The 25224-nt window shown below is 33.8% G+C and overlaps 2 protein-coding genes across 2 annotated transcripts in view; one reads left to right on the top strand and one right to left on the bottom strand.

The window, feature by feature from the left end:
* The window catches only part of LOC111059596 (hemicentin-1), a 434222-nt gene that overhangs the window by 318081 nt on the left and 90917 nt on the right, over window positions 1–25224 (bottom strand). The gene's annotated exons all lie outside the window — the stretch shown is intronic.
* LOC111054885 lies at window positions 606–17535 on the top strand. Its single transcript, XM_039435908.1, has 7 exons — window positions 606–746; window positions 2584–2635; window positions 6046–6139; window positions 9169–9270; window positions 11429–11495; window positions 13608–13747; window positions 17230–17535. Exons 2-7 carry the CDS (start codon window positions 2591–2593, stop codon window positions 17301–17303), a joined length of 522 nt encoding a protein of 173 aa, XP_039291842.1. The 5' UTR covers window positions 606–746; window positions 2584–2590; the 3' UTR covers window positions 17304–17535.

Raw genomic sequence — 25224 nt, 5'->3', positions numbered from 1 at the left:
TAAAGATAAGAAATTTCAATGGAATTATTCTGAAATAGCTTTTCAATGTTATTTATACCGGTATAACCTATATGTGTAGGCTAACTGAAGCATTGATAAAGTATAGGATGGATAGTCATCAACTTTTGAAATGTCTTTTCAGGTATTTTAATTTGTGTTTCTCATACGGTAATGTTCAAAATTTATTTCATTGTTTCGAAAATACATCTCAAATCAATCATAAAACTTGTGTACTCAAGTATTTTGATAGAATGAAGAAAGAAAATGGCGGCTGTGAATTGTTTGTTCAGTTTTGTACAGTCACTGTCAAAAGTAAATATTAAATAATCTGGCAAATAGACAACATTGCAAAGCGAGAGAGAGATAGTGCTATCTGTTTTGTTTGATTGAAAAGGACAGTCAATCATGCCCTGCCATTATAACGTGGACCTCACTATAGTGTTACATCGGACGGTCGAGTTTATAGTTGCAAAAATGCCCACCTACAGCTCTGAATGTCGGTTTTCAAACTTCACAAACCGAGTTGTTCGTTGGCATCAGAGAATATCAATGAATAGATGAATGATAATTAGAAAATGACGTGGTTGTATCTAATGAACTGACGTGGTATTATTCAATTCACAAAAATAATGTTTTTGATGTGTGTCAGTGTTTGCTAACAGTCTGAGGTCGACCAACGTCAGTTGTGTGTCATATCACTCCAAGCTGCTTCAATCGACTATCCACATCATTCAACAGAAAAATTGGTGAAAAGTTATACTTTTTTCTCTCATTCTTCTATTTTTCTCATACTTTTATTTCTCTCATACTGTTATTTATCTCATACTTTTATTTATCTCATACTTCTATTTTTCTCATACTTTTTTCTCATACTTTTATTTCTCTCATACTTTTATTTCTCACACTTCTATTTTTCTCATACTTTTTTCTCATACTTTCATTTCTCATACTTTTTTTTGGTAGAGAGTTAGTGAGGAGGATATTTTTAATATTGTTCCCAAAGAATGGACATTGATATGTCCAAAGCTCCGCCAATTTATGTAGATGCATAACAATATAATATTATTATCTATAGTAATTAAATCACAAATTGCTTTTTCATATCATATACAGTTCATTAATTACTTTCTTAGTCTATATTATATAAATTCATCTATAATTTTGCTGTATTGTAAGCTATTGTATATAAGTGTAGAAGCCAGTATATATTGTAATCTACATAAATGAAGTACTCAATCAATCAATTCTCTCATACTTTTTTTTCTAATACTTTTATTTCTCTCATACTTTTATTCATCTCATCCTTTTTCCTCATACTTTTATTTATCTCATACTTTTATTCCTCTCATACTTTTTTCTCTCATACTTTTATTCCTCTCATACTTTTATTTTTCTCATACTTTTATTGTTCTCATACTTTTATTCCTCTCATACTTCTCTTTTTTCAATATTTTTATTCTTCTCATGCTTCTATTTCTCTCATACTTTCATTTTCCTGATAATTTCATTTTTCTCATACTTCTATTAATTTTTCTCAAACTTCCATAACTCTAATACATTCATTTATCAAATACTTTCATTTTTCTCATACTTTCATCTCTCTCATTCTTTTATTTTTCTCATACTTTTATCTCTCTCATACTTTTATTTCTCTCATACTTTTATTTCTCTCATACTTTTATTTCTCTCATACTTTTATTGTTCTCATACCTTTATTCTTCCATCAATAATTTATCATACATCTTAAGTGAGATCCATGTTGAAATGACAGTGGAGAAAGACAGGAGAACAAAATTGCTGATCCTCTGTCATGTCAATGCCTTCTGTAGACGGTAGCTGATACAGGTTTATTGACGTAATATTAACTGTTCATTCCAGTTAAAAAATGATCAATCTTTGTTTTTCGCCACACTGCACAGAAAGCAGCTGTTTCCCAGTCCCTACGTAGATCTGAAAGACCTTGTTTGCAGACGACGTCAGAAAAGGGTTTCTTTTCCGGTCTAGGCCAGAAAGTTGTCTCTTTCCAGCCGCTCATGAAAGTAGTTGATAAGTCATCTGCTAGATCGGGCGAGTGTCCACTTCCATCATCAGCTGAAGTCGCCATGATTTCAGTTCCAGTTTCGAATCAAACCAATTCGCTTTGCAACCAGTTTTATTCAATTATTTATTGTTGATTAGTGCATTCCAAATTTTCAAAAATGCTTGAAGATGACTGTGTTATTCCAAGTGAAATTTTAAAAGAATCTGAAATCCTGACTGCAAATCTTCTACCACTAAAATCAAGAGATAGGTACAATAGCTTAATGAGTATTCTTTATTTTGTATTCTTTATTTATTTTGTCAGCAATACCTGTAGTGTGGCGAAAAATATCGTTCGCACCTCGGGCAAAAATGTTTTTCCAGCTCTCAATCTTTTCTAGTCCTCGGCCTACGGCCTTGGACTTGAAAACCGATTTCGAGCCGGTAAAATCTCATTTTCTGATCTAGGTGCGAAATATACTATTTGTTGATAACAGCTCCAAAGTAATGAATGCATTGACAGAATTCTAAATATGTTTATTTTGATGATGATTTTATTTTCAGTTGGAAAATGAACAGCTCTGTGATTTTCGCGTTGATTTTCATTCTTTTGAATGTAAGTTGGAAAATTATCAATAATCAAAAATATGATCATTATAAGTGGAAAATATCATACTGGATAACAAAATCAAATTATGTATTTATTTTGGTTGAATTTGAGTATAATTAATTGAAGAATAATATAGTGAAAACTAGCAATATTGGAGCCAATGATATTCTCCTCAGCTACTAAGCTCGTTACAATATCTCTTTAATGGAACTTTGAGGTTAGCTTCTAACAGGGCATGTGTGTAAACACATGACGTCATATATATTGTTGCACAAAAACCGCTTTGAAAAGAATGTTTTGTGGTTTTATCTTTGATTTATTACTGTTCATTTTCTCTTTGCTGCTCTATTTGAATTGAAATAATGTTCAATTCATTTATTCATCAAATAATACAGTATATTCCATCATTCATCCATTCATTGTTGGATAGGATTAATAATGCATTAGATTTTTCCGATTCAGACAATGTGTTCAGGCGGGACTTGAAAAAGATTCATGTTTGTTGAGTTTTGTCTTTTTTACTCATTTTTCTTTTTTTCTTTCCTATGTATTACATAATATATTTGTGTTTTTATCTATAAGTTTCATATTTGCAAAGTTTCCATAATTCTCTTTTCTTTGTTTCTTTTTTCTTTTCTTCTTGAATTCTTCAGTATTAGTTACATACTGAGTTCTTCTTCTTTTATCTGCTATACTATAAGTTTCATATTTGCAAGGTTTTCTATTTTTATTTCGTATTTTTTTTTCTAAAACTCAATAGAATATTAGTTGAGTTATTTTATTTTCATTTTAATGTATTGTTTTTCAAATTGTATGCTCAATGTGTGTTATGAGGGAAATAATGGGATTCAGTTCCTGGTGCCCTCAAATATGTGAATTTTCAAATAAATAAATATTCAATTTATTTTGTATTTTATTTGTTTTGTAATTCTATGTAATTCTTTTTTGTCTTGTTTTGTGTGTTTTAATAACAAAAAATTGGAGACTGGGAGATTGAAATTGAAATTCATCTATTTAGTTATCCAGTTATTTATTTATTAATTTATTACTGAATAATCTTTTTCAATTTCCCAATTCAGTTTCAAATTGTCCAAATATCATACTTGGAAATTAAAAGATTGGAATTGAAATTCATCTATTTAGTTATTCAATTATTTATTTATTACTGAATAAACTTCTTCAATTTCCTAATTAAGTTTTAAATTGTCCAAATATTATACATAGGTTATGTCCATTCTGTTTTCTACACCAAATCATCAATCTGAAAAATAATAGGAAACACAATAAAACAAACAAACATTTTGTTTTGTCTTGTTTTGTGTGTTTTCATAACAATAAATTGAAAATTGGAAGATTGAAATTGAAATTCACCTATTTATTTATTCAGTTATTCATTTATTACTGAATAAACTTCTTCAATTTCCCAATTTAGTTTTTAATTGTCCAAATATTATACATATGCTATGTTCATTCTGCTTTCTACAACAAATCATCAATCTGAAAAGAGAAATTAAAATAAAACAAACAATTTTGACTTTGGATAGATTGACTGTTCAGATCAATCTCATATTGAAATTCTCCACTTTTGTATTTATAGTAGTTTAATGATTGCCTATTTCATGTTAGGAGCTGTCAAACAGCTGGTTCTGTAGTGAGGTCCACGTTATAATGACAGTGTATGATTGACAATACTGTTGCTGTCCTTTTCTATCATACAACAAAACAGATAGCGCTATCTCTCTGTAGGTTTGCAATGTTGCCAGTTTGCCTGAATATCTTATTTTTACTTTTGACAGTGACTGTACAAAAATAACTCAGCCGCCATTTTTTTCTTCATTCTATCGAAATACTTTGGTACACAAGTCGTATAATTGATTTAAAATGTATTTTTGAACCAATGAAATGATTGTTAGACATTACCGTATGAGAAACACAAATCAAAATACCTGAAATGACATTTTAAAAGTTGATAACTAACCATCCTGGACTTAATTCATGCTTCACTTTTTAGCACAAACTGAAGCATGAATGAAGTTCAGGATGGTTGGTTATCAACTTTTAAAATGTAATTTCAGGTATTTTAATTTGTGTTTTTCATACGGTAATGTCTAAAAATTATTTCATTGTTACAAAAATACATTTTAAATCAATTATACGACTTGTGTACCAAAGTATTTTTGCTACGAAGTATTTCATTCATGCTACACTTTTTAGGTTAGACCTACTCGTACTGGTATAGATAATATTGAATAATTTTAGAATTATTTCCATTGAAATTGCTCATTCTGAAAGAGGATTTCTATTTTTCTATCATTTTTAAAAGAAATTGGAATAGAATACCTACCAAATAACTTAATTTCTGCTGTTTTGAAATTCAGATTGGTGTATCACAGCTTTTCAAATTAGCCGCCATTTCAGGTTTGTATAAAAATACAAAAATTTGTATAAAAATAAATACCTGATCTTAGTTATGGAAGCAAATTTTTGAATCAAATTATGAAAAAATAATATCTCCTGATTGATTTGACATTACTGTAAATTGATTATTTTATCTAAGAAATGATAATTTTTATTAGATCAAATTTAATGGGATGAATTGAGTAACAGCTGTGTACAATCAGTGGCAAAATGCAGAGGCTTGGCAACGTGTTTTTCTATCTTTCTTCACTGACATTATAACATAGCTTCTATAGTGAGGTCCACGTTATAATGGCAGTGAATAAAGATAGAAGAGTAGCGATACCGATTCTCTGCATTAATTAATTATATTTCTACACTGTCAAAAACATAATTTGCACCGTTGTGGACCTAGAAAAGGATAGTACCACCGGCTTTGTCAAATGATACACTAAGATAACAAAACCAAAGTTGATCAAATACTGTCATTATAACGTGGACCTCACTATAGCGTATTGCTGATGACACAACTTGCTTGACTAGCATGTGTGTACACACATGTTTAACATACATGCATGACAAGCATATGTGTGTACACACATTTTCAACATACATGCATGACGAGCATAATTATGTGTGTATACACATGTTCAACATATGTGCATGACGATCATATGTGTACATTCATGAGCTGATGTTGGTGGCCACCCTAATGATAACTTATCATGTTTTTCCATAGAGAAACAATAGCGTAAGTAGATATCCCATGGTATAGAGCGTTTATCTCGCAACTTTTACAGTTATCCCAAGCCGATTACTGTCGATTATTGTTTTTTTACTGTTTTGTTGGGGTAAGAGTGTATGAACGGCACAATATGAGAGACTACCACGTCATAAAGCTGCATAGGAAAGAACTACGTGGGCTATCGGCTTGAGATAACAGTAAAAGTTGCGACATAAACGCCCTATACCATGGGATATCTACTTATGCTATTGTTTCTCTATGGTTTTTCTCACAGGAGATTGAACTATCGCATCAGGCTCACCCAGCAAAATCCCAAAGAACTAAAACAGCACAAACAGCCCCTGAAGCTTCTTCAAGTGCCACAGTTGGTGAGTTTTTTCAAGTCTCAAGATTAGTCACAAGGTTAAAGATTCAAGACAGTCACGTTCATAGAAGAATTGTGAACCTATTAGTGGGGTCCACAATATAATGGCAGTGTTTGATTAGCAATTATTGTATTGATATCCTCGTCTTTCATTGAACAAAGTGGATAGCACTATCTCTTTCTTGGTTTCATCTGCTGCCAGATCGCTTTTTAACAATTTAGAAATATAATAATTTATTAACAAAATATTACTTTAGAAATATAATAATGAATTAACAGAATATTTCAATCTTGATTATGAAAATTAATTACCATTGAAAAACATGATATATTGCTTGATAAACTGTAGTTGATTATTTTAGAGAATGAACAGTTAGTTGACACTCACATCGATAAACCAGTATCAGTTGCCCTCCTTAGAAGGCATTGACAAGACAGGGGATTGGCAACATTGTTCTCCTATCTTTCTCCACTGCAGTTGTAGCGTGGACCTCATTGATAGTTATTTGTGCAACTAGTGCGCAAAGTGACAGTTCGCTGCACCGAAAGAAACGTTTACGCCTGAGCCGTAGGCGAGGGTGGAATGGTTTGTTAAGTGCAGCAGAGGAACTTTGCGCACATATTTCACATTAAATTTTTCCTACAGTTACCATTGAATATGGGAAGTGGGTAATTATGGGTGAAATTGCCTGAAATCCATCAAATGTTTGTGTTTGTGATGCTGTTATTGATAAAGACCTCAATTTATTCAAAATAGAATAATGTATGTGTGTTTGAATGGCGGGGCGGCTGTATGCTGTCAACTGCTGTCATCCACTGTTGTCCACCACTTCAAGATTCTTATAACGTGCACCACAGTCACAGTTACCAACTTAATTTAGATTTTCCTGCACTGGTGCTCCATATAACCTACTAACTATTTTGCGTTGTCATGCTGCAAATCTGGAGTACGCAAAGTACTCACTTTGCGCACTAGTGCGGAAAAGTGATTATTTGCGGCCTGCTATCAGTGCAGAAATGGTCACTTTTCAGGATATATGTAGGAAAAGTGAATTATTCACTTTTAGTAATGTGAGCCTAGAATGACTTCCCAATAAAACCGGATTTTTGCACGGTTTCTAAAACCCTCAATACTCAAATTATCTATATAATAAGAGAGAGTAGGGTTGTGTTTGTTCGTTTGTTTGCATCGAAACATGTCAACTTGTGGATAGCAAACTGGAAAGACGGGAATGATTCAGATCTCCAAATTTTGCACATAGATTCTAAAAATTTCGATCTAATTTCAAACTTCCTTTTAGATTTTTCATAATCAATGTTCAAATTTCATTAATGGTACATACGATTTCATAAAGAAGTAAAAAATCACCAAATCATATGGTCTAAATTAAAGAAAAGGAACATCTTTTTCTATTATTGCTTTATACCTGATACCACTTAACCTCAATAATATTGTTTCAATAATTGATAAATACTTTTAGTAATAATGATAATATTTTCATTATGAATATAATGATAGTATTGTTTTGATAATTAATATTTTCATCTTCACAAACTCTATATAATAATATGGTGAATGTGAAACAGCTGCATCAAAGAAATTGATCACTATGATTTGGATCACTATGATTTTGAAATGATCACTATATATGACCGGGTCACTATGATTTGGGTTATTGCAAGCCTCCTTGTGAGGATATTCCCCTGCGTTGTCCACCGAAAGGTCAACCAAGAAGAAAAGTCATGTGTTGTCACATTCAGAAGAGCAAATCATGGAGAAATCCATGCATAATTGTGGATCCCTGTGAAGAGCAAAAGAAAATCAACGAATTGTAAGATGATTAAAAACTTTCAATAAATAGTTTTGAAAAAGTAAAAGTTTTGAAAAAGTAAATTATCTCAAAAACACCAGTTTAGAAAAAACATACTTTTGAAACTTCGTTTTCCTGATGCAATGTATCGGCCTACATGTGGCATGGATTATTTATTTTTCAGCTAGAACAGTTTTTCTGTGACAAAGTGCTTAGTGAACGTCTTCAGTTTCATCAATGCTGTATCGAAAGGATAGGAAAATTATGTTTTCCTCCACCTACTGTCTAAAGTACTTACTTTACTCCCTGAAACATAATACTAAAGTGTCACTTTTTCGCTCTCGGTAGTAAAAAACAGAAAAACTCCCTAGGGAGGAAAAGTGACTCCATTTAAATAACATGGGAAGCATCTCTATTTCAAAAACTTACATGGTGATAGGTTAGAAGGTCTAAGCTCAGATGAGAAAGCGTAAAAGTGGTGTCTGTCATTGAGTCAACTGAATTCAATACCACTACAAGAAATTTGAACAACTCATGAAATATATGTTTGTATGATATTATATTCTTATTTTGAAGACGATAAAAATTTATACAATTTTTAAAATATTTTATTTTATTCAAAATACCAGCCAACAAATATTTTTGATCTGCAATTCAAATCTGAACCGTGTGATCTGGAGTCAGCCATTTTTGGTAGCCTGCCCAGCTGATATAATTGTTACAACTTTGGCCGATAGATAGCACAATCGGCAGTGCCAATCAGATGACCAGTTTTTAGGTTTTAGATTTTAGGTTATGTTGTTAGGAAACATTGTCACCAATACGTAAAGTTATTAGAATGATTTAATTTGCAGTTTCTATAAGAAAATGTAGATGGAGGAAAAATTTTGTGTACATCACGAGCGAAAAATACTTTTTCTCCCTCAGGAAAATTGTTACTCTCGGCTTCGCCTCTGGCTTCAAACTTTTTCCCACAAGGAGAAAAAGTCGTACTTTTAACTCTAGATATACAAATAACTATTGACACATAATCACATCTGAACTACTGGACTGATTCACTTGAAATGTTGCAGATAAATTCTTAATCAACAGAGGATTCTTATAGGCCTATTTCCAATTCATCTAGATTTCATTGAGTCAAGTTTTCAGTTTGTCAAGTTTTAAAATAGACGCTTGCGAAGCACGGGTTACCTGCTAGTATACAATATGTTTTTTGTTACAGATTTATTTGACGTTCTGGACTCCGACAAGGATGAATTTGTAACTAAAGCTAATCTTGATACATTTAAGCAAGGGTCTGCTTCTTCCAAAGGAGGAAAATATGGTAAACCCTAGAGCTTTTATCAAATTGATCTTCATTCCAAGGCTCAACTAACACTTAGGCGACTCAGGTCGAGAAGAGACTGGACTCTAGTGGGGAGCATGTGTTTCCAAATGGTGACACTCAGACCAGTCGATTCTAGTCTCCGCGACATCACCATTTCAAAACACATGCTCTCCACTAGAGTCCAGTCTCTTCTCGACCTGAGTCACGTGATTGTGAGTTGAGCCATAGTCTATAGTGAGGTCCACGTTATAATGGCAGTGGATAAAGATAGAAAAATAGTGATGCCGATTCTTTGAATTAATTAATTATATTTCTACACTGTCGAAAACATAATTGACATCGTTTTGGACCTAGAAATGGATAGTACCACCAGCTTTGTCGAATGATAGACAAGGATAGCAAAACCAAAGTTGATCAAATACTGTCATTATAACGTGGACCTCACTATAGAGTCTAGCATATCTATATTTTTCTCTAGTGGGTAGAGTGGCATCACAGAAATTTTTCCAACGTTCCAATGACATCATTGAAGTAATCATTAAGTAATAACCAAATAATATCCACGGGGGAGAAACTGTTGATTATGGAAAAATACATGAAAGCTCCTTATGTATCTTCTCTGATGCAACACGATTTTGAGAAGATACAAAACAGCATCTGCTGCTTATGGAAGGATACTCTTGGAGCTCCTTGTGTATCTTTTCGGATGCAACACAATTTTGAGAAGATACAAAAGAGTGCCTTCCACTTATGAAAAGATACATTTTCAAAAATGTTGTATAGAGTTTTCAGTTCATTATATACTCAGTTTGTCAAGTTTTCAGTTGGACATGTCAAGTTTTCAACTTGTCAAGTTTATAGTATTTCAAGCTCACTCTCTCCTATTTACTTTTCTATCTATATTGTTATCTTGATCTTTTCACCATAAAGGCTATTGATATATCCACGTTATAATGACAGTGTTTGATTAGCAACGGTATTGCTATCCTTGTCTATCATTCAACAAAGCAGATAGCGCTATCTCTTCCTCCCTTCGCTCTGTTGCCAGATCGTCTTTTAACAATGAAGAATTAAAAATCCATCAACAAAATACTCCATCTCAATCATGTAAATTCATTATGAAATTATCAAAAATATAATTGATTACTCTAAACAAGAATGATCAGTTAATATCACATCAATGTATCTGCTACCGTCTATGAAAGGCTGACAAAACAGAGGTTTGGCAACGTTTTTTCCCATCTTTCTTCACTGCCATTATAACGTGAACCTCACACCAGTTGGTTAATTTCTAACCTTCCACAACAAGTCAGCAATGTGATACTTTGCCTGTAACTGTAAACAACAGTTTTTAAGATCTTTAAAGCACTCGTGAGATGTTTAAGACACTCGCTCGCTCGTTTCTTAACTCTACATCTAACTCTACTGTATTGTATTGTTTTTCTAATTCTCTCTTTGCTTACAAAAGGAATTGCATATATGCTACAAATGAATTACATTATGTTACTAAATGGATTACATATGTACAGTGAATTGTCGATTAATAATTACATGAATCATCTCTTTTTCTTTTGAGTTTTTAAATTATTATGAATTCATTCTAGATTTTCTGCTCTCTTAGTATTTCACTCTTGGTCCTTCTTCTTTTCGGATTGAAATTTTATTTATTTCTTCTAGTTTTTCATATATTCCATATGTTACTTTTTTCTTTATTATATTTTTCCTATTTTCGACTGAATCTCAAGCCACTATATATAGCTGACTGATTACTCGTTGCCATCGCTCAAACTACTTAGTTTTGCTGGTAACGCCAATGATAATATTATAATCAATTTTTAAATGGAAAATATTTTAATTTTAAGTTTTTGTAATGTAGTGCATATGAAAATTTTTATATTTTTCAAATTTGTAAAGTTTGTTTAATGATTTTGGCAATAAATATTTCTTTCTTTCTTTCATGCATTGAAGACTCCTAAACAGTTCTTTGAGATCTTTAAAGCACTCGTGAGATGTTTAAGACACTCGCCTGCTGTGCTCGCTCGCTCGTTCCTTAACTCTACATCTAACTCGTGCGTTGAAGACTCCTATCATAAAACTGTTGTATGAACTCCTATTTTTCCACCATGATTGCTTCTAATATCGACATTTTTCACAGACTTTAATGAAATGTACGAAACTGTTCGAGACAAGGTAACCAGAGATCAATTCACAAAGAGAGGCAGGTGAGTAGGCATAATCAAACCTATCAATGATTCTCAACTTATGATCTAATAAAAATCCACTCACATCCATGTAGTCCAGGCAATAAATGCTCAAAAAATCTGGTGTTGCACACTCACACAACTTTCCTTGCTCATTGATCTATGAGCCTCATTAACAAGGATAATTTAGGGAATAACATTATGCCGATTGGCAGCTAAATAATTAAAACTATGATTATACTATTGTTATTGTTCTCAGAGTACATTTTCCTTCGTTTGAATTATGAAATTTGAGGATTTTCCAAAAGTTGTCAAAACAGCTGTTCTACAAATAAAATATCGACATGTGTTCTTTTGAATAAACTGCTCTACCTACCTACCTCACGCACGAGAAGGAGGTTACAAAGTAAATTTCTCAGGGTAGGGGTGGACCCCTTGTTAGTTTCCCAGGGAGGAGACTCATGCCAGTTGATAGAGCTGATAAATAACTATACAGGGTATGAATTTTAAAAAAAATCGGTCGAGTCATTTTCGAGAAAATCGTGATAGAAATTTAACAAAATTCATTCTCCTCAGGAATATTACAGAGCTCCTGCAATTTTCCCCAGAAATGAGACTCATGTCAGTTGATAGGGCTTATAAATAGCTATCTATGGTATGAATTTGAAGAAAATCGTTAGAGCCGTTTTCGAGAAAACCGTGAAAAACATGGTTTTTTAGTAATTATCCGCCATTTTTCTCAAGAATATTACGGAGCTCCTGCAATTTTCCCAGAAATGAGACTCATGTCAGTTCATAGGGCTTATAAATAGCTATCTATGGTATAAATTTGAAGAAAATCGTTAGAGCCATTTTTGAGAAAATCGTGAAAAACATGGTTTTTTAGTAATTATCCGCCATTTTTTCCGCCATCTTGAATTGAATTTTATTGAGAAAAATCGTTATGTTCTCAACTACACAAAAAAAAGTAATGTTTGAGATTATTCTATGGTTTTTTAAATATTACATAAAAACCGGAGGTCTTTCCATAAATCGTTACACATACGTTTCTGCGCCTTGTTTCAAAGAACTTGCATACCAAATTTCTTCTGAATCAGACAATAACTGCGGTAAAAACAAACAAACAAACAAACAGACAAAAGCCGATCGAGTCGAAGCTAATACCTCAGCTTCGCTTCGGTCAATAACTAGTTTGAGACTATGTTGGGGAGGGTGAATTATGGAATTCTAAATTTTAAAATTTTAATATGTGATATATGAAATAAGATCATCTTGGAGCGCTGAAGAATAAAGGTCCTTTACACTTTTGAGCTCGGAAGCACGGTTGAAGAAATAAAAAATCTGAAACTTGGATTGGGAGTTGTAAAAAAAATCGAATTCCAAAAAATAGAACATTATCAACATGTGATACATGGAATAGTACCGCTTTGAAGAGCTGAGTAGAATGAGCCCAATTTGAACCTGATCTGATAAAGTATTGAAAATTTAGGTTGTTTGTTACTGTAAAATTTCTGAATAAAGGGCCGCCATCTTGAAACGGGGATGATTTCAAGAATCTTGAATACATACGTTTCTGCGCCTTGTTCCGAAGTACTTGCATACCAAATTTCATCCGAATCAGACGATAACTGACTGTAACTGCGGTACAAACAAACAAACAGACAAAAGCCGATCGAGTCGAAGCTAAGACCACAGCTTCGCTTCGACTCGATCGGCTAGTCAGCTAGTGATCAGACTATAGAATTATTCATCATAAATCAGCTGACAAGTGATTACACAGATGTGTGGAGAAGCCAGTCTATTGAGGTATTTCCATAAGGTCTATAGTTTCAATCAGGTACTTGTGGATGAGAATACTGCGTGAGATCTACTGTTCACAGAACTACTAGTATAGAAGGAGAAAGAAGCCTCCTTCATACGCCAATATTAGAGTAAAAATCAGACTTTAGAATTATTCATCATAAATCAGCTGACAAGTGATTACACAGATGTGTGGAGAAGCCAGTCTATTGCTGTATTTCCATAAGGTCTATAGTTTATAATTATTGACCGAAGCTAAGACCTCAGCTTCGCTTTGGTCAATAATTATACAGAAATTGCTCGCTTAATATAATAGGATTGTCTATTTTCCAGTGTCCACTATCCACCAGTGAATCTACAGGTGCTGAATGATTACAAAGATTATGATTCAAAAGCTCTCAAACATGTCCTGGGGATTGACGATACACAAGCTCGGAAAATATTAAAAGGAGAACAAAAGATGACAGCAAAAGGTGAATATCTAGATATTACCATAGAGAAACAATAGCGTAAGTAGATATCCCATGGTATAGGGAATTTATGTCGCAACTTTTACTGTTATCCCAAGCCGATTACTGTCGATTATTGTCAATTTTTACTGTTTTGTTGGAGTGAGAGTGTATGAACGGCACAATTTGAGAGACTATCAGCGTCACACAGCTGCATGGGAGAGAACTACGTGAACTATCGGCTTGGGATGACAGTAAAAGTTGCGACATGAACGCCCTATACCATGGGATATCTACTTATGCTATCGTTTCTCTATGATAATATATTAAACTGTCGTTCCCGGCTGAAGTATGACAGTCGTAAGGCCCATTGATGGCTCAAATGATATATCCAGACGAGGTGGAACTTCCGTCGGGAACTCCCCACCAATAAAAGCCATATCATTATTATTATTATCTAAATAATCTTCATACGCCAATATAATCTTTGCGCCAATATTAGAGCAAAAATCAGACTATAGGATTATTCATCATAAATCAGGTGACAATTGATTACACAGATGTGTGGAGAAGCCAGTCCATTGCTGTATTTCCATAAGGTCTATAGTTTCAATCAGGTACTTGTGGGTGCGAATACTGCTTGAGGTCTACTGTTCACAGAACTACTAGTATTAAAGGAAAAAGGAGCCTCCTCCTTACGCCAATATTAGAGTAAAAATCAGACTATAGAATTATTCATCATAAATCAGCTGACAAGTGATTACACAGATGTGTGGAGAAGCCAGTCTATTGCTGTATTTCCATAAGGTCTATAGTTTCAATCAGGTACTTGTGGATGAGAATACTGCGTGAGGTCTACTGTTCACAGAACTACTAGTATAAAAAAAGGAGCCTCCTTCATACGCCAATATTAGAGTAAAAATCAGACTATAGAATTATTCATCATAAATCAGCTGACAAGTGATTACACAGATGTGTGGAGAAGCCAGTCTTATTGCTGTATTTCCATAAGGTCTATAGTTTCAATCATGAGAATACTGCGTGAGGTCTACTGTTCACAGAACTACTAGTCTTAATAATCCACAGGGTGCTTACGATTTCCCTACCAATATTCTATAGTAAGGTCCACGTTATAATGGCAGTGAATAAAGATAAAAGAATAGCGATGCCGATTCTCTGCATCAATTAATTATATTTCAACACTGTTAAAAACATAATTGGCATCGTTGTGGACCTAGAAAAGGATAGTACCACAAGCTTTGTCGAATAATAGACAAGGATAGCAAAACCAAAGTTGATCAAATACTGTCATTATAACGTGGACCTCACTATAGGGCAAAAAACGTGTTCCTGGGTAAAAAACATATCTAAATATCATATTTAAATTGTCCGGAAGTCTTCACTCACTCACACAGCGGCCATTTTGCTTTTTCCACTTACTATTTTTTTCCAAATAATGGTCAAACATACCAAATTGAAACTCTGCACAATCATTTATAACAGCTGGACAAAGCTTCAAAGAAATTATATTGATTTCTCAAATTCATAGAACAAGATGGTGGACATTTGAAGTTTTGTTTCTCAAATAACTCAGAAACCATTGATAATTAATTGAAATAGTATATTTCGAACCTAGGGCCGAAAAAGAGACTTTTCCGGCTCGAAATCGATTTTCAAGTCCGAGGCCGTAGACCGAGGACTAGAAAAGATTGAGAGCTGGATAAACATTCTTGCCCATGATGCGAACGCTATTTTTCACACACAGAAAAATAGATAATATATATATATGAGAATAATTGTTTATTAAGCACTTCCGAAAGCAAAAGTGGAAGGTCATAGCTCTAGCAAATCTGAGGTAATCTGAAAATCAGGAAATTGTCCAAGTATTTTTATTTTTTATTCTGATTTGTCTAAATAACCTAAAGGATTAGGTTCAATTATGTGGGAGGTTGAGTATGAAAAGGGTACTCTTTCCGGCCTTAGCCGGAAAGAAACCTGTTTCTCACGTCAGACGAGAGTCGTCTGCAAACAATGTCTCTCAGATCTACGTGGGGACTGGCAAACAGCTGCTTTCTGTGCAGTGTGGCGAAAATAAGGATTATTATGAAAACTATGACTACACCTCGTTTCGGGAAGCAAATTTTCTGACTCCAGCTATTCAAAGTTTAAAACTTAGCTGAATCCCGAGCTCGGAAACAGGCTCTAAAAGTCACTCACACAACTTTCCTTGCCGTTATGAAAATTGATCACCTGACGCCAGTGTTCACGCGCATCTCAAGTCTACTATTCAAAGATTTGAGCAAGCTGGTGACAGGGTGATAACGCTAGAGACACACGAGGTCTGCTATCTCTTCATAGTGAATGATTCAAAAAAATAAACAATAATTTACAATTGAATAATCACATTTTCTCGAATTTCGAGTTTATTTTGAGTTTAGGTGGAAATGTTACTGGACATTAATTGTAGAGATTTTCATGTTCAATCTTTCCCACTGAGAATTTTATGTTCAAATTGTTTTTGAAGCCAGATAATTGGGAATCTGAAATTAAAATTTACATGGATGGGGTGGCGCTCCTGGAATTTTTACAGATATGAGACTTGTGGCAGTTGAAATAGCTTATCATTGACTATTTTAGGTACAAATTTTATCAGAATCGTTGAAGCCGTTTTCGATAAAATCTCGAAAAACTATGTTTTTGACATCATTTTCACCATTTTAGCTGCCATCTTCGATTGCATTTGATCGAAATTGTTCGTGTCAGATCCTTATATCCTAAGGACCTCAAGTTCCAAATTTCAAGTCATTTCGTTAATTGGGAGATGAGATATCTTGTACACAGAAGCACTTACACTCATACACACACACACACACACACACACACACACACATACATACAGACCAATACCCAAAAACCACTTTTCCGCCACACTGCACAGAAAGCAGCTGCTTTCCAGTCTCTACGTAGATCTGAAAGACATTGTTTGCAGACGACTCTCGTCTGACGTCAGAACAGGTTTCTTTCCGGCCTAGGCCGGAAAGAGTACCCTTTCCAGCCACTAACATGGAACTAAGAAAGGTGATCAAAAAACAGCTGATCAAAAAACTTTCCATTATTTGTGTTCATTATTCAATAATTGAAACATTTATAATAATATCATCTTATTGTCATTTGAAAGAATGAAAAAGTATAAACTCAACCTCCCACATAATTGAACATCATCTTCTAGGTTATTTAGACAAATCAGAATAAAAAATGAAAATACTTGGACAACTTCCTGATATTCAGATTACCTCAGATTTGAAAACCGATTTGGAGCCGGAAAAATCTCATCTTCTGCTCTAGGTGCGAAATATACTATTTTGGACTCAGGGGACCTTGTAACGTAGAGAAATTTACAAATTGGGTACCTTATTTTTTCGGAAAGCAATACTTTCTTTACCTATGGTGATAGGACAAGGAAAGTAAAAATTAAAATGCTGATGATTGAATATGTATTTTTTCAGATGTAGCAGGATTTATAAGAGATCACAAATTTGCGCCAGTAGATGATCAAAATCGTCAGAGGAATATGAAATAATATTGTGAAGTGGTGAAATATAATGTGTAGTAAATTATTCAAAATATTGAATTTATTCTGAGTTGAACAATATTTCTAGATTGAGTGGTGGAGAGGTCTTAAATGTCCTAACTTTGTCTAATGAAATTTCATTCCAATATTTTTCTTGAAAAAATATAATGTACACTGATTATTGTCTGTTAATTTGGAATCACACGTTTCAAAAGCTGAATAAATATGTTCGTTGAATCGATTTGAAGTATCATTTTATTCATAAATATCCATTTATTGACCGAGCGAAGTTAGGTCTAAGATCCAAGTCGACGGTTTGTCATTTCTCTTAATGTTTAAATGTTTGGATGTTTAAATATTTATAATGTTGCGCATTTACGGCGAAACGCGGTAATAGATTTTCATGAAATTTGACAGGTATGTTCCTTTTTTAACTGCGCGTCGACGTGTATACAAGGTTTTTGGAAATTTTGCAATTCAAGGATAATATAAAAGGAAAAAGGAACCTCCTTCATACGCCAATATTAGAGTAAAAATCAGACTCTAGAATTATCCATCATAAATCAGCTGACAAGTGATTACACAGATGTGTGGAGAAGCCAGTCTATTGCTGTATTTCCATAAGGTCTATAGTTTCAATCAGGTACTTGTGGATGAGAATACTGCGTGAGGTCTACTGTTCACAGAACTACTAGTAAATTCTAAATTCTAAATAATTCATAGTTTATTTATGTTTATTTAAAGTTTTGTTTGTTCTACTCCTCACTCATCTTCTTCCGTCTATTCCTCTATCAGAGAATTTTTTCCAGTTTCTCCTCCTTCTCCTTTCCACCCTTTCTCCTCCTTCTTCCTTTCTCATCATTCTCTTCCTTCCCCTCCTTTTCCACTATCTCCTTCTCATTCTTCTCACCCTTCATCTTCACCTCCTCATTTCCCCTCTCACCTTATTCTTTCCCTTTACCACCCACTCTCACACTCCCTCTCCCACCCACTCCTTTGGTAGAGGTAGTGGGGAGGATATTTTTAATATTCTTCCTTAGAATGGACATTGATATGTCCAAATCTCCGCCAGTTTATGTACATGCATTACAATATATTATTATTATTATTATTATATTATTATTATTATTATCTATGGTTATTATATTAAAAATTGCTTTTTTCTTATAATATACAATTCAATAATTATTTTCTTAGTCTATATTATGTAAATTAATCTATAATAATTTTGCTGTATTGTAAGCTATTGTATATAAGTGTATAAGCCAGTATATATTGTAATCTACATAAATAAAGTACTCAACCATCAATCAATCAATCTCCTATCCGTTCTCCTTCTCATCATACACCACCTTCTCCTCCTTTTTCTCCTCCATCTCAACCTTCTCTCTTGCATTATCTCCTTCTCTTCCTTCCCTTCTTCAACACTTCCTCCCTCTGACTTCTCTTTCTCTTTCTCTCTTGCATTATCTCCTTCTCTTCCTTCCCTTCTTCAACACTTCCTCCCTCTGACTTCTCTTTCTCTTTCTTTCTCTTTCTAGGGTTGTGTGGCAGAGAGGACCAGGAGTCCTAATTCCGCCCTAATAAAGGCATATAATCAATCAATCAATCAATCTCCTCTACCTCCTTCCCTCTTCCTTCACCACTCCTCCTCTTCCCCTTTTCGACCTTCTCCTCTTCCTCCTCCTCCACCTTCTCATTCCTCTCCCCCTTCTCCACCGTTTCGTCACTCTCAACTAATTCTCGTACCCCTCCCAATCCTCCTTATCCATCTTCTCTCCTCCTTCTACCACATTTCTTTCGTTCTCCTTCTTCTCCTTCTTCTCCTTCTTCTACTTCTTCTCCTTCTTCTCCTTCTTCTCCTTCTTCTCCTTCTTCTCCTTCTTCTCCTTCTTCTCCTTCTTCTCCTCCTCCTCCTTCTCTTAGTTCTTCTCCTCCCTTCTTCTCCTACTACTATTTCTCCCTCCTCACGATCTTCTTTCTCCTTCTTTTTTTCACCCTGCTTTCTTTATTCCTCAATTTCTCCACTCTCTCGTCTTCTCTGAAGAGAAGGGGCTCCTTCTTCTCATATTATATTCTTCTACTTCCTCTTCTTCTTCTACTTCCTCTTCTTCTTCTTCTTCTTCTTCTTCCTCTTCTTCTTACTCTCCTCCTTCTCCTTCTTTCTCTTCTTCTTCTTCTTCTTCTTCTTCTTCTTCTTTGTCTCCTTCCTCTTCTTCTTTTTCTTTTTCTTCTTCTTCTTCTTCTCCTCCTTCTTCTTCTTCTTCTTCTTTTTATTCTTCTCCTGTATTATTCTTCTCCCCCTTCTTCTTCTTCTTCTTCTTCTTCTTCATCTTCTTCTTCTCCTTCTGTGTTATTCTTCTTCTTTTTCTTCTCCTGTATTCTTCTTCTCCTTCTTCTTCTTTTCCTTTTTCTTTTTTTTCTTCTTCTTCTTCTTCTTTTTTCCTTCTTCTTCTTCTTCTTCTTCTTCTTCTTCTTCTTCTTCTCCTCCTTCCTTTTCTTCCTCTTCTTCTGTATTCTTCTTCTTCTTTTCCTTCTGCCCGTTCTTCTTCTTCTTCTTCTTCTTCTTCTCCTTCTTCTTTCTCTTCTTCTCCCTCTCAATCATTTCCACTTCCTCTTCTGCTTGTTCTTCTCCTTCTATCTTGTTTATTCACAGTAGAAAATTTACAGATCACTCTCAGAGAGAATAATTTGTGCAGACTCAAATCAACCGTTTAATCTTTTCATGGCTGAGAACGACTGTGAAAACTCTTAAACAAATCATAATTATTTTTCTCAATTAATTCATTACGTCTGGTCTCTTTCAATGGTCTCTTTCTCCCTCTAAAACTCGGATCTCTTTCTTTAACTTATGAATGTTGCAGAACGTGCCTCTTGCCTTAATTTACGCAGCTCTTAATCATTCTCTCATCTTCATTTTTTCCTTCTCACATCTTATTAAAACTTTTACAATATTTCCATAAATAAATAAATCCTTAGTTTAAATAACGAAATTAACGTTTTGGTGGAGAGTTAGTGGGGAGGATATTTTTAATATTCTCTCCGAAGAATGGACATTGATATGTCCAAAGCTCCGCCAATTTATGTACACGCATAACAATATAATTTATTATCTATAGTTATTATATTACAAATGCTTTCTCATATCATAATACAGTTCAATAATTATTTTCTTAGTTTATATCATGTGAATTCATCTATAATTTTGCTGTATTGTAAGCTATTGTATATAAGTGTATAAGCCAGAATATATTGTAATCTACATAAATAAAGTACTCAATCAATCAATCAATCTTTCCATCTCACTCTATAGTGAGGTCCACGTTACTAGTAGTTCTGTGAACAGTAGACCTCGCGCTCAATGAGTTGTTACATTAACCTGTTGTAATGTTTTCTCAAAAATTAATGAATAATTTAACAATTCAAAATGTCTAGAAAAAATCCTAAATAAACATAGAGCTTTCTGTCCTATCGTACCGTGACGTGTCGTCCCGGAATGTGAGTGTGAGCGCTGTTATCTGGTCTGGCTGCAACTGTCTACAACATTGATGGAAAGATACGTTTTCAAGATGTTCGATGTTTTTGAACGGGTAGTATTATAAATAGGCAACTGTCTACTAACGTTGATGGAAAGATACAATTTTGAAGATGTTCGATGTTTTTGAACGGGTAGTATTAAGGTGCGTACAGATATACGCGCCGCGAACATTAGCAATTCGCTTTTAATCAGCTGATGCCAAGCTTTTTATAACTGTATCCTACCGTTTCTGTAAAAATACAGATATAGTCAGCTGATTAAAAGTGAATTGCTCATGTTCGCGGCGCGTATATCTGTACGCACCTTTATAGTCCACTAGACAGCTGATTTATGATGAATAATTCTATAGTCTGATTTTTACTCTAATATTGGCGTATGAAGGAGGCTCCTTTTTACTTTTATATTATCCTTGAAATGCAAAACTCTCATCAACCTTGTATATACGTCGACGCGCAATTGAAAAAGGAACATACCTGTCAAATTTCATGAAAATCTATTACCGCGTTTCACCGTAAATGCGCAACATAAAAACATATAAACATTCAAACATTGAGAGAAATGCAAAACCGTCGACTTGAATCTTAGACCTCACTTCGCTCGGTCAATAATGACAGTGTGTGATTAGCAATGATGTTGTTATCCTTGTCTATCATTCAAGAAAGCAGATAGCACTATTCCTTATCACCTCCACAACGTTGCCTAACGATGTAGAGATATAATCATTGATTAACAAGATATTTATAGCGCAGATATTATCCTATTATATCATCAATTTCTGTATATTCATATTTTATTTTATTTATTCTAATTTTTACAAGAAACACTGAATGGGAGAGAAAAACTAAGGATACTCCTTGTACTATTTCTCTCCCAAATTTAGATGATAATTTTAGAGTCCAAAATCAGATTATGATTCCACTTTTCTGAAATTTAGTTTTTTTTTCATTTTTTAGTAGCCTATTTAGTATTTTAGTATTTAATTGAATAGGCCCATAAATCTTCAAAAATAACAGAAACTGAAAATTTTGAGTTTTGAAGGTTGAGAAGCTGGATAGAAAACAAAAATATTACACTCAAATCATTAATAATTGAAAAATTTTCACGTATATTGGTCATTTATCATAATTATATTTGGTTATTTATCATAGATTTGGTTATTTATCATAGATTTGGTTATTTATCATATATTTTGTTATTTATCTATATATTTGGTTATTTATTTATGATCTCGAAACGACTTTAACGATTTTCACGAAATTTGGAAGATAGTTGATTCATGATATAAAATTTCGACTGCACTAGGTCTCATCCCTGAGAAAACTCGCTGAAGGACATGAAAAGGATCATTATTATTCAGAAAAAACACTTGAAAAAGTGTTTCTTCCCCGAATTTTGATTTACACTCTACTAGCCGTCAGTTTTCTAAACAAATTATTATTCAAAAAACTTGGAAAAAGTCATGATAATCCAAATTCGAAATTTTCTGTTCCAAAATGTTTGGACTGAACATTGGAATCCAAAAGTGTATGGAACATAACCTACTTTTTTGACAACCGTATTTATCTATATATATATATATATAAAAGCGAAATGGCACTCACTGACTGACTGACTCACTCACACACTCACTCACTCAATCACTCACTCACAGAACTAGAAATCTACCAGACCAAAAAAGTTCAAATTTGGTAGGTATGTTCAATTGGCCCCTTTAGAGGCTCACCAAGAAATTCTTTTGGCAATATTTCAACTCTAAGGGTGGTTTTTAAGGGTTTAAAGTTCGTCTTTTAGCATGTATATTCTTCTTATTCTCTTAATTATAATTGAAAAATGTCCATACCATATGTTAATATAGAATCATAATCTAGAGAGAGTACCTCTTCGAAACAGTTGTTAACTGGTAACTAAATTAATAATTTTGTCAGGTTGGCATTAAGTTGAGTTGACTTTGTTAGGTTGGCACCAAGTTGAAGATTGAAATGCATTTATCGCGGATAAATTGATTGGGCACTGCTACTTCAATCAGAGCTATTCCTGGAAATATTATATATTACTAGCCGTCAGGCTCGCTTCGCTCGCCATATCCGTTTAGCCAGACGTTTAGTCTGGACCCCCGACTGGATCGTCCTAACATATGATAAAAATGCTCAAATGAAAAATGCAGGCGAGCGAAGCGAGCCTGCATTTTTCATTCTTGGACGATCCAGTTGGGCGTCTAGGGGACGGAGCCCCCTGGCTAGACGGATATGGCGAGCGAAGCGAGCCTGACGGCTAGTAGAGTATAAATAAAAATTCGGGGAAGAAACAGTCTCGGGCTGTGCCTGTTAGTCCTTCCCAAACCAATTTAGAGAATTGTGTTCTGTTTATCAATTAATAAATATTATAAGCTCTGTTTATATGCTTCTATGCTTTTGTGCTCCGGTGCGAAGCTCGGTCCCCCGATATTGATATATAATATGAGAGGGAAATATATTTTTCCTACAGTTACGTTGAAAAGTGGCCATTGCTGCACTGATTACAGAACGCAAAGAATCACTTTTCCGCTCTAGTGCGGGAATAGAATATTTTCGCACCTAGGGCCGAAAATGAGACTTTTCCGGCTCGAAATCGGTTTTTAAGTCCGAGGCCGTAGGCCGAGGACTGGAAAAAATTGAGAGCCGGAATAGTATATTTCGCACCTAGGGCCGAAAATGAGACTTTTCTGGCTCGAAATCGGTTTTCAAGTCCGAGGCCGTAGGCCGAGGACTAGAAAAGATTGAGAGCCGGAAAAACATTTTGCCCATGGTGAGAACGTAATTTTTCGCCACACAGAAAAATAAACAATATATATATGAGAATAATAATTATTCTCATTGTCTATTATAAGCACTTCCGAAAGCAAAAGTGGAAGGTCATAGCTCTAGCAAATTGAGATACCTAATCTGAATATCAAGAAATTGTCCAAGTATTTTTATTTTTATTCTGATTTGTCTAAATAACCTAAAAGATTATGTAAGAGGTTGAGTTTATACTTTTTATTCTTCCAAATGACAATAAGATGATATTATTATAAATGTTTTAATTATTGAATGATAAACACAAATAATGAAAAGTTTTTGATCAGCTGGTTTATCACACTTGAAAAAGTTTTTGATCAGCTGGTTTATCACACTTGAAAAAGTTTTTGATCAGCTGTTTTAGCACACTTGAAATTCGGCCAATCTGATGTGATCTGAATGTCAATGGAAGTTTAGGTTAGAAGTTCTATCCTTCTATGAAAATCGAATTATTGAATAGTTTATAAATATATTATCTGTATTTTATTCATTTAATAAATGATAGTATATTATTACAGAATACTTTTTGAATTCTAGAAGCATAAAATGATTCCGTTTATCCACCATGTTCCGTGATAAACGCTTTACTAGGAGGTTTGAGGTTAGATTCTATTATACTGTGAAAATTGAATTTGAATAGTTTATAATATCTCATTTGTATTTCATTCATCCAAATAAAATGATAGTATTTTATTGCAAAAACTTTATTCAATTCTAGAAGCATAAACTGATTCCGTTTCATAAACTATTTTGTAAACACGTTCACATCAAATCAGAATCAGCTGACTTCAAGGTTATTTTACAGCCCTAGGGCCGTAACAATTTTACCGGCCTGGTCAGAAAACAATCACTTTCGGCCTCCATATGACGCACGTAAACCAGCTCATTACATCCAAGTGGGGCGAAAACACATTTTTGCCCGTGGTGCGAACGCTATTTTTCGCCACACAGAAAAATAAAACAATATATATTTATGAGAAGAATTGTTTATTAGGCACTTCCGAAAGCAAAACTGGAAGGTCATAGCTCTAGCAAATCTGAGGTAATCTGAATATTAGGAAATTGTCAAAGTATTTATTTTTCTGATTTGTCTAAATAATCTAAAAGATTATGTTTTAATGTGGGAGGTTGAGTCTATACTTTTTTATTCATTCAAATGACAATAAGATGATGTTATTATAAATGTTTCGATTCTTGAATAATAAAACACAAATAATGAAAATTATTCTAATCAGCTGTTTTAGCACACTTGAAAATTGGCCAATCTGAATGTCAACGTCAACAATGCTTGTTGTCGTCGACTGCGGAAGTTTAGGTTAGAAGTTCTATCCTACTATGAAAATCGAATTTGAATAGTTTATAATAATATATATTATTATATCTTATATGTATTTCATTCATCCAAATAAAATGATAGTATCTTATTGCAGAATACTTTATTCAATTCTAGAAGCATAAACTGATTCCGTTTCATAAACTATTTTGTAAACACGTTCACATCAAATCAGAATCAGCTGACTTCAAGGTTATTTTACAGCCCTAGGGCCGTAAAAATTTTACCGGCCTGGTCAGAAAA

The sequence above is a fragment of the Nilaparvata lugens genome, chromosome 9 (assembly GCF_014356525.2).
Source record: "Nilaparvata lugens isolate BPH chromosome 9, ASM1435652v1, whole genome shotgun sequence".
NCBI classification, from domain to species: Eukaryota; Metazoa; Arthropoda; class Insecta; order Hemiptera; family Delphacidae; genus Nilaparvata; species Nilaparvata lugens.
This window is presented reverse-complemented; position numbering and strand designations above follow the sequence as displayed.